Source organism: Bison bison, unplaced genomic scaffold, assembly GCF_000754665.1.
Source record: "Bison bison bison isolate TAMUID 2011002044 unplaced genomic scaffold, Bison_UMD1.0 scf7180017864492, whole genome shotgun sequence".
Taxonomy (NCBI): Eukaryota; Metazoa; Chordata; class Mammalia; order Artiodactyla; family Bovidae; genus Bison; species Bison bison.
The window spans coordinates 4,810,850-4,821,897 of NW_011495051.1; the positions used below are offsets into that span (position 1 = coordinate 4,810,850).

The window sequence follows — 11,048 nt, forward strand, 5'->3', positions numbered from 1 at the left end:
CGAACCTCATTCCATAGTTCATCAGGCACTCTATCAGATCTAGGCCCTTAAATCTATTTCTCACTTCCACTGTATAATCATAAGGGATTTGATTTAGGTCATACCTGAATGGTCTAGTGGTTTTCCCTACTTTCTTCAATTTCAGTCTGAATTTGGTAATAAGGAGTTCATGATCTGAGCCACAGTCAGCTCCCGGTCTTGTTTTTGTTGACTGTATAGAGTTTCTCCATCTTTGGCTGCAAAGAATATAATCAATCTGATTTTGGTGTTGACCATCTGGTGATGTCCACCTGTAGAGTCTTCTCTTGTGCTGTTGGAAGAGGGTATTTGCTATGACCAGTGCATTTTCTTGGCAAAACTCTATTAGTCTTTGCCCTGCTTCATTCCGTATTCCAAGGCCAAATTTGCCTGTTACTCCAGGTGTTTCTTGACTTCCTACTTTTGCATTCCAGTCCCCTATAATGAAAAGGACATCTTTTGGGGGTGTTAGTTCTAAAAGGTCTTGTAGGTCTTCATAGAACCGTTCAACTTCAGCTTCTTCAGCGTTACTGGTTGGGGCATAGACTTGGATTACCGTGATATTGAATGGTTTGCCTTGGAAATGAACAGAGATCATTCTGTCGTTTTTGAGATTGTATCCAAGTACTGCATTACAGACTCTTTTGTTGACCATGATGGCCACTCCATTTCTTCTGAGGGATTCCTGTCTGCAGTAGTAGATATAATGGTCATCTGAGTTAAATTTACCCATTCCAGTCCATTTGAGTTCGCTGATTCCTAGAATGTCGACGTTCACTCTTGCCATCTCTTGTTTGACCACTTCCAATTTGCCTTGGTTCATGGACCTGACATTCCAGGTTCCTATGCAATATTGCTCTTTACAGCATCGGACCTTGCTTCTATCACCAGTCACATCCACAGCTGGATATTGTTTTTGCTTTGGCTCCATCCCTTCATTCTTTCTGGAGTTATTTCTCCAGAAATAACTGGAGAAATGGTAATTCTATGTTTAATTTTTTGAGGAACTAGAGAGGCTTTTAAATGATTTCTCAGTTCATCAATCTCAACAGCATCCAACAATATTTGACAAGGTAGCTGCACACACATGGGAGACTCCAGGCCATGCCTGGCTGGTACATGAATTCACGAGCCCCCTGGGCATAATGACACCAAGTCCTTGACCTTTTGGGGGCCCTGGGTCCTGTTACTGCTGCCCTACTTTTTGAAACCTTCTGCTTCCATGGCCCCCATGACATCACACCTTCTGTGTCTGCCTCCTCTATCATCTCCCTCCTCCATCTCACTTCTCTTTTTTCAGGCTCCCTTGTGAACGCTTTCTCTGAAAGCCAACCATGAATGCTGAGTTCTGACTCTGGAATCCTTTCCAGCTGTCAGACTTGAACCTAAGACCACATTCTCCCTGGTCAGCTCCTCCCTGGGACGGGGATGGGGGCTTCCCAAGTGGTGCTAGTGCAAAGAACCTGCCTGCCAATGCAGGAGACATAAAGAGACAGAGGTTCAACCCCTGGGTCGGGAAGATCCCCTGGAGGAGGAGGTGACAACCCACCAAGTATTCTTGCCTGGGAAATCCCATGCAAGAGGAGCCTGGTGGGCTATGATCCATGAGGTCTCAAAGAACTAGACTGAAGTGACTTAGCGGCAGCAGCCTCCCTGGGGACTGTCACCTTGGGAACCATGGGCTGCAGAGGCACAGGGTGAAGGGGCTTCTTGGGTGGACCTCTGCCCCCCCAAGACTAGCCTCTGCACAGGCGCAGGAGGCTGTGCTTCCAGGATGGATTCAGGCTGTGGAATCCACAGTGACGTTATAGGAGCTGGCCACAGGCAGGAATGTTCTGGACATTCATGCTGGAGACTGTTGCTCCCTCAGTGGCTACAGCAGGGGGCAGGAGGTGGGAGGTGACCAAAACAGATGAAAAGAAACTGGAGACAAGAGTAGGCACCGCTCCTCTGATGACAGACAAGGTAAAAATGCCTGGTGAGTGGAAGGCAGAGAGTTCAGCCTCTACCAGGGATGAAACGCTGCATGTGGGTGGGGGATGGGCACAGAAATACCAGAAAACAATTCTTTACTAACACGGCCAACAGGACCCCATGTCATCTGGCCCTTTTGTCTCATTTCCTTCCCCACCACCCACTTCTTCTCCCCCAGTCTCAAGAGCCTACATCACATTTCTCTCTTCTCAGATGCTTCTCCCTCCCTTCTCTGCCTGGTCCACTCCTACCCACTGTTCAGAGAGGCCTTTCATGACTATCCTGTGCCTCCCCACTGCTGGTCACTCCCCACCTTCCACTTGGTTGCAACTGTGTCTCTGAGAATATCTGTCTGCCCAGTCCCTGGAGACCACAGGGTGAGAACAGACTTGTCAAAGTACCCTGGTAGCCATGTCCTCGCCCAAGACAGTTCAATGAAGGAGAGACCTCACCCACCAGAAATGAAAGCCAGAGGTCAGGGGCTCCTTAAGCCCAGACTCTGGTTGGCAGGGCTCCCAGAGAGGCTAGTTTGAGGGTGGTGGTGGGGTCCCTCAGAAATGACCTTCAATCAGTGTTGGGGTCCTTGGGGGTCCAGTCAGAACTTTATTTTTGGAGAGGAGGTCACTGTCCCTCTGTCTGGATGCCAGGCTAGGAGTGCGTGTACGTGCGTGCGAGTGTGCGTGTGTGTGTGTGTGTGTGTGTGTAGGGAGTGGTCACCCGCTGTCAGAGGCACCTGACCCTGAGAGGGAGGGGTTCAGAGGAGGAACAATAGGACTGACTTGCCTACTTGCTGGTGGGTCTGCTGCTGTCCTCTGCTCTCTCAGGCATCTGTCTGTCCACCCGGCCCTGCATCCTCTCTCCACCAGCAAGCCCTGGTCCTTCTCACTCTGTCTCACGGCTCTCCCTCAACCCCCACCCCATCCTCCCTCCACTCTCTCTGCCTGCATTGAGACAGGCTGGGACTCGGGCCACTGCTGCTGCACCCGCACGTGGACCAACATCTCCTCCAGCGAGAAACACAAAGAAACTATAAGGGACTAAAAACAGCTGTGTGCATAAGCAACGGGGGCAAATTATGAATAAGACACAAAAAGACAAAAATCCCAAACAGCACCACCCAAGCCACCTCTCCCGCCCAACCCCCGGACCCATCCCGTATAAGGAACCAGTTCGGCTCCCTGCTCCCAGAGCGAGCAAGGACATCTGTCACTTGTTTCTCTCTCCCCTGCTGCAGCAGGGAGCCCAGTGAAGCCTTGCCTCAATTTCCCTCTGGCCTCATCAATTCTACTGATTAAGGAGGCCAAGAACCCTGGTTAGCCACACCATAGGTGCCACACCCGTCTCTGTGCCCGCTTCCCTCTTTCTCGCCTACCTGAGGTCTCCAACCTGCCCACAGGCTACAGCTACTGGACCACGAAGTGGCATGGCGAGGAGCACCTGCGGCACGAGCCCTCCTTCGTCAGAGAGGCGTCCATCACCGAGCACGACACGGTCCTGGGCAAGGCCATCACATAGGCCAAGTATATCGGCTCAGCTCCAAGCCCTGGCACGACCACGCCCGGCTCATCTACGTCGAGTATTTCGAGGAGTGCCGCCTGGCTTTCCTCAGGTGCCAACGTGCCCTGCGCAGCACCCTCTTCCCGCTCCTGCGCCTGCGCACCACTCCCTGGCGCACCTTCCCTCTTGCGCCTGCGCGCCATTTCTTCCCTCTGGCCGCTTTGGGGGTACTCTTGTTCCATGTCTCTGGTTGGTTTGTCTGAAGCTGCCCGAGTTCACAGATTCGAAACACAGCTCCCCCAGTCACCCAGGGTGTTGTTGCTCAAATTACTTAACCTCACTCATCAACTTGTATACCTTAAATGCGTGCGACTTTTTTGGTGTGAAAAAAGCTACCCAGGTTCACTGTGCCTCAGTTTCCCCATCTGTAAGACGAGGGATATTGGCATTTTTACATAAATATATGAAGTAAAATATAATAGCACCTAGCACGAAGATTTTCTACGAGGATTTCATGCCTTTACTCATATCAAATAGCTCCTGCACACTAAGCACTGCATCCGTACCAGGTAGTCGTACAGTTGCTGTTCCTGTGACTGCTCCGATGCGTCCCATTTCCTTAGCCAGATCATTCTTGACCGCCATCCCACCTCCCCACCCCCGCCACTCCCACAGCCTTTTAAAATTTTCTGCTCAGCCCTATGGGCCACCTGCTACCATGGTTGTATCATTTGTTTAGTTGGTCAATTCTATGAGGGTGAGGGGCTGGATTGCCTTGTTCCCTGTGGGACCCCAGGATCTAGGAGAGCACTATCTCCTCAGGTATGTGTTCAATGAATAAGTGCCCAATTTTCAGATTGAGACAGACGGTAAGGGACTTCAAGGGGCTTGTCCAGTCAACATAATAAAGTACGCATTGAGTACACAGTGATCAAGAGAAAACTGAAGCATGAAGTGGGGTGGACTAGCCAGGGCTGGGGGCTTGACATTTTAACATGGTGACCAAAGAGATGAGGCAGAAATTTCAACAGAGATTTAAAAGCGGTCGGGAGGGAGCTCTGTGACTTTATGGGGGAAAGTGTTGTAGGCAGAGGTTAAAGAGCAGAGCTAAGGCCCTAGGGTAGGAACGTGGCTGGCCAGTTGGAGGAAGAGAGGAGGCCTGTTTGGCTGGAGCAAAATAAGAGGGTGGATAGAGTGGGAGATGAGGACAGGAAGCGAGGACGCCGTCTTGTGGGCTGCGGGGTGGGGAGGACCTGGGGCTTTTAGCGGGAGGGAGCCCAGGCGGAGGGCAGGCGGCACGGAACCAGATCTGACTCCGGAGCTCACAGGCGCCCTCTGGTGGCTGCAGAGAGAACAGTTGGTTAGAGATCTGCTGCTGCTGCTAAGTCGCTTCAGTCATGTCTGACTCTGTGCGACCCCATAGACGGCAGCCCACCAGGCTCCCCCGTCCCTGGGATTCTCCAGGCAAGAACACTGGAGTGGGTTGCCATTTCCTTCTCCAATGCATGAAAGTGAAAAGTGAAAGTGAAGTCGCTCAGTCGTGTCCGACTCTTAGTGACCCCATGGACTGCAGCCTACCAGGCTCCTCCGTCCATGGATTTTCCAAGTAAGAGTACTGGAGATCTGAAAGGTAGATAATCCTGTAGGTTCCAACCTATGTCATAGGACGTGCAGAAACAGAAAACGCGAGAAGCAACATATAGAGACATATGGCTGAGAGTTTTCCGGGACCTCACCAAATGCTACCCAGTATGTTTTCTAAAAATCAGAATTCAAAACAGAATGTTAACGTGAAACTTCAGAACAAGATAAATATTCGAAAACATAAGCTGATTAGTTTATGTGGGAAAACAAGCATGCAAGGACATTGGAGTGATTTCTTGGATACTGATTGGGGAGTGGGGGAATGTGAGGCTTGCCCTACCAGATATTAAAGAAATGACAGAGCAGAAGTAACGGAAAGCTCAGTGATGGGACATAAATAGATATGCAGGAGAAGTCAGGGACAGAGAAATACATGCAGGAACGGAGTAATCTATCAGTGGGGCTCTAACACATGGCAAACGAAGGTGAGGAGGAAGAAAGGAGGAAGGGAAGAAACCAGGAGAGAACTTAAAAAGAAATCATCCTAGATAAAATGTTAACAACCCAAAAACCATTGAAAGAAAGGACTTGAGCATGGTGGAAATGTCATAAACAAAACTTACAGACAAGCTGGGGAAACAGAATACATTCCAGAGCCCTACATTACCTATTCCATAAGGAACTCCTAAAAATACACATAGACACATAAGCACACAGACACAAATACTAAGAAACCTGGTAGAAAATAGACAGATCCACCACAGAAGCTGTTGAGCATAGATGCTGGCACACACCTGAATGTGTGCAGTTACGTGTGCAAGTAAATGAGGGAAGAGTCTAAATGCCCACCAGCAGGATGAGTTCTGTAAATTATGGTGCCTTTACACGGCATGCTAATTTGGAATGAACTCTAAGATATAGTAAGAGAAAAGGATGCACGTATGGTACCACTGGTAGTTTTGTCTTGTTCACACACAGATGGCTTTTAAGACTTGTGTAAGAAAGTGGAGAAGGAAAAGAAGAATGAGGATCACCACTCACAGCACATGTGTCCCTGGAAACTTTGGACTTGTGCCTGCATCACCAAAATATAAACTTAAAATTTGAGGGATTCCTTAGTGGTCCAGTGGTTAAGACTCCATGCTTCCAATGCACGGGATGTGGGTTCCATCCCTGGTTGGGGAACTAAGACCATACATACAGGCTGTGTGGCTTGGCTAAAAACGGGAAAAAAGATTGGAAAAAAATATTTGAAACAGTTCAAGGCAAAAGCATTTAAAAGGGATGGAGATGTCTTATCAATAGAAGCAACAAATCATTAAAATATATGAAACTGTTTCCAACTAAAAGACAAAATCTTAAAGGCACCAGAGATGAAAGTCACATGATCCTCAAAGGGGCAACAAATGACTGACACTGAAGGGCTGACTTCTCAACAGAAACAATGGAAGCCAAAAAGATGACCCAGCAGCAAGCAGGAGGTGTGGACAGACCATACCTGCCAATTTCGAATTCTATACCTAATGAAAATATCATCACAGAATAAAGATACAATGAAATAAAGATACAAAAACTGAGGGAATTCATCATTGCAATGAAATGCTAGTGAGTTTTCAGGCTTAAGGAAGATGATTCCAGATGGAAATTGAGAAAGCACACCCCAGGAGGTGATTATATGGGTAAATACAAAGAAATATTTACTGTAAGCAATAAAGTTAACACATACCTGACCTTAAGTGTCAGGAATGTGCCTCCTAGCTTCACGGATGCAGGAAGGTCAACTCTTGCAGAATGTTTCTTCACCGGTTGTGGGAATTCTGACAGCAGTGCCTACCCTAACCAAGTGTTTGTGGAATCTGTGCAATAACTCTCAGCCCAACACCTGGTTTGTAATAAACCCTACTGTATTTTTATACATTGTCAACCTTTACTGTGTGTGTGTCGGTGGGGGGAGGGGGCGTCTGGGAATGCTGGGAACCATTCTAGACCCTCTTTCACTGTGTCCCTAATTCAGGAGCTCAGATGAGAAACTGTCCCAAAAGGCCTGCAGAATCCCTGGTAGGAAAGACAGGTCAGGGAGGCCACAGCCTGGATGCTGAAAATGGAAATTCTGGCTACTGATTAGAAAACAGACAAAATTATCTTGAATACCCTGGTGTGGCCAGCTGTCTCCCCAAGTGGCTGCCAACTGACAGAAGTGATTTTAATTACCTGCTGTGGGCAGAGTGGTTGGAGGGTACTGGCCAACGCTGATCATTCTGGAATGAATCTTCTGTCCCTCTGGTAGGACTGGAGCCCACAGGGTAGACAAGACTGCTTAGATAGAGCCTGGGAGAGTTGTCTCCTTGGGATTTACTCAGCTTTGCCACACCAAGTCCAAAGCAAACCCCACCATGGACAAACTGGCTGACTAGCACCCTGGCACCTCACAAAGGATGTCTTTGCCCACATTTTCTGTCTGGTTTTCATCCATCCCTCCATCAACTCACCCATTCCCATGATCTATCCACTCACTCATCCACTCACCCACCCATTCATCCATATTGTGAGGTCAGGCTTATTTTTCAACCCAAAATTTGCTCCCTGCTTTCAAGGAAAGAACACACCATCAAAATCCGGATGGCGGAGTTCATTCTCTGCTGTTTTGCCCCTCACTGGTTTCTGGTAGTGCCATCTGTATCCTCTGGGATGCCAGCCTTGCTCACACTCCCTGCACCCACTCCTGGTGCCCACCTAGCTTGGCTCCAACCCCCTCTCCTCTTCCTGGTCATCCATCTGGAAACACTGAGACAGGGAGAGGAGAGAAGGGACCCCATGGTACTTTGTGCCTCCACTCACCAACTCCACGACAGAGGGAACCAAGCAGACACACAAAGCCCTACACGTAACTCTGCTTTCCCATCTGACGTTATTTCACTTTTTTTTTCCCTATAAAACTCCTCCATAATTTCACAATTTAACAAAAACAAAGTTTAAAATCCAGGACAGAAACAATCCTGTGACTTATTACAAACACAATTCTCCTTTATTCCTTTTATCCAGGAGTTGGTCTCAGGTTGATGAGTGTCCTAGTTCCTAGTGAGACACATTCTTTGTAAAAAAACAAAACAAAACAAAAACAAAAAACCCTTGTGGGTAAGAAAGGTATTCGATACCTTTTGCTTTCAGGCGTCGGTTTACATTTTGTTCAGGAGAGAGCAAAACACGGGGATTTGCACTGGGGGCAAGGGGGTTAACACTAAACACGCGGCCATCACAAAGTGCCGGCCCTTCCTATGGAAGTGTTCCCCAGAGCCCTGGTGGGCCCAGCTGCCACGCAGCTGGGGCTGGGGTGGGGGAGCAGCTGGGAATGCCATGGCCAGGGCCCTGGCTGCTTGGCACGTCCATCAGGTGGTTGCAGGGCCAGCACTGAGCCCAGAGAAGGTCCAGAGGACAGCACAGGGGCCTTCTGGCCAGAGGAGGTAACAGAAATGGGTTGGTGCTTCTGAAGGCCCTGGAAATCAGAGGCAGGGCCAGCTTCTGCTGCTGTTGCTAAGGGCAGACCCACGAGCCCAGCCTTCCTCTAGCTGCCTCCGGCGCAGAGCCCGGCTCCTGAGCAGAGAGCTGCCCGAGTCACCGAGTCAGGAGCTCCTCGAGAAGGAAAACGACTAGCGCCCTTGGACTGAGGCTCCCACCCATGACCCCAGCGGCCTCTGTGCACAGAGGGCCTGGCAGCTGCTGCCCTCAGGCCAGTCCCTTCTGTCCAATGTCTTAGTTTCCAGAGGAGAGGTGCCCCACTTCAGAGTATTGTTGGCCTGCCTGGGGAAACGGGTGGTGACACGGAGCCTGCCACATGGGCGTGCCCTCTTGCTGATACCTCGAGGCAGTGGGGCTGGGAGAGATTCAGAGCAGATGGCGAGGAGTCACGGCGTTTTCCTCGGAAAGTTCTTGGGCCTCCCCAGGTCCTGGGGTCTCACCAGCAAGGCTGGCTTTTGGGGAAGCCTTGGAGGCGGAGCTCCTGAGGGAGTGTTGGGGGTCTGCCTGACAGACGAAATTGGAGCACTGACAATGCTCGGGGGCCACAGGGAAGGGGGTCTTGGCACACCCCACGTGAGTACTCACAAACTGGGAAGAGAAGGGGCCAATCCAACGGTGGTGGGAGAGGAGGTGAGCCCAACTCTGGTCCAGGCCTCCTCTCCTGGAGCCGGTGGGGGCCAGAGGAGCCTGGAGTCGAGGTCTGGGAGAGCAGAGGCTGCACAAACAGGCCCCCAGGCCCAGGAGTTTCCCCACAAGGACGTTCCGGCCGGGGGTGGGGAGGAGGAGCTGGCTTGGCCCTTGGAGAGTTTCAGGCGTGCGAGGCATTGGGTCTCTGGCCCTGGACTGGCACGACTCGCAGGGGTGGGAGGGCCTGCTGCCCACCGGGGCCCAGACATGAGGGGTTGGCTCTGAGTCCTGACGCTCCGCAAAACACTCCACAAACTATCCCGTCTTATTTGGCAAAAGCTCATTTTTTTTTTCAAAGTTTGAAGACTCGGTCAACAGAAGGAAGAGGATCCTATGGAAGGAGGAAGAGGACGAGCCCCGGGCTGGGGGCTGCTTCCGGAGATGGCGGCGCGTAGTGTTCACCGGCCGGGGGAAGGGAGAGGCGTCCTCCCCACCCCTGGAGGGGCCGGCTGGCGCTCCGGCTTGGCCTCCAGCCCGACGACAACACGACCAGTGGAGACATCTTAACCTACAAGTCCCGCCTTACACACCCCCCACCCCCCAACGTGCACTGCTGCCACGGAAACACACATCTGGAACCCGCTCTGGTACCTACAGTGCAGACATATATATATAATAGGGAGAGAACTATACAGCACGAGTCCCAGCACAGTGAGAGCCGACACGGAACCGTGTCAGCTCACGGGAGGATGAGTGGGGCCCGTCCAGGTGCAGTGGGGGCCCTCTGAGGTCCTGGAGCACGGCGCGTGTTTTGAACCGTTTGGAGAGGCTGGAGGCAGGGCCCCCGCTGCTCAGAGGGCCTGGGCAGTGAAGCTGTGCCACACGCCCCACTGTGGAGCCAGGCCCCCAACACAGGGCACACTTCCTCCCATTCAGGAGTGAGGCCTGGTGCCGCCTCCAATACAAGCCGCTTTCCCAGGGGGGCCCAGGTGACAGCCCTGGGTGTTGGGGAGCAGCAGCGCCAGCCTGGCCCCCCTCTGCCCCAGGGCTCCCAATGAGGAAAGTGCAGCTGGCCATGTGGGCCAAGGACAGGGCGGTCACTAAGGCAGTGCTGCGGGCGGGTGAGTCGAGAGAAGGGGGAAGGCGGGGCCCGGACGTGGCCTCCCAGGACCCCAGGGATGCGGCCCGGCACCCGGCCCAGGGTCATGTGGCCACAGCCTCCAGGTAGCTCTGCAGCTTGCGCACGGTGGTCTCGTCCAGGGAGAAGAGGTCAAAGTCGAAGGTGGTGTTGGTGACGTTGAAGTGACCGGTCTCCTCGATCAGGTTCACGATCTGAAAAGAGGGGGCAGGGAGGCTTCATGGGCAGGATGCTGGGCTGGGGTGGCCCCTGCCCCCAACCAGGCCCTCAAAGAAAAGCAGGCGGCTCCTGAGGGCTGCCTAAGGGGGTCCGTAGCCCGTGGGCCTGAAGGGCATCCCACCCAGGACTCCTCTGAGACCCATGCCCTTGGGAGTCTTGGGGCAGGATCTGTCCAGTACCTGCTGCAGCACGTTGCGCTCCCGCAGGGCCATCAGCCTCCGGTGCAGCTCCACCAGCTCATCAGTGTAGGCCTGGGGCAGAGGGGCACTCGGGTGACCTGCCCCTCCCACCCCGAGCCACATCCAGGCAGCTCCAGGCTGGCGCCCTCCACCACAACAGCCCCGTCTTGTCGTAACCCCACCCCACCCCGGGTGCTGTGTCACAGGGGCCCAACGACCCCAGCCCCACCTGGTTGTAGACCCCCCACCGCCCCAGCCCCACCTGGTCGTAGGACCCCCCCCACCCCAGCCCCACC

At 52.3% G+C, this 11,048-nt stretch overlaps 1 protein-coding gene across 1 annotated transcript in view; it reads right to left on the reverse strand.

The window, feature by feature from the left end:
- Positions 1-8,073: 8,073 nt before the first annotated feature.
- Positions 8,074-11,048, reverse strand: part of MLLT1 (myeloid/lymphoid or mixed-lineage leukemia (trithorax homolog, Drosophila); translocated to, 1) — a 60,400-nt gene continuing 57,425 nt past the window's right edge. Inside the window, exons 10-11 of the mRNA XM_010828463.1 lie at positions 10,753-10,824; positions 8,074-10,548 (exon numbers count right to left, since the gene is read on the reverse strand). Of these exons, the coding sequence (XP_010826765.1) occupies positions 10,420-10,548; positions 10,753-10,824 (201 nt within the window). The 3' untranslated portion in view covers positions 8,074-10,419. The remainder of the gene's footprint in view (positions 10,549-10,752; positions 10,825-11,048) is intronic.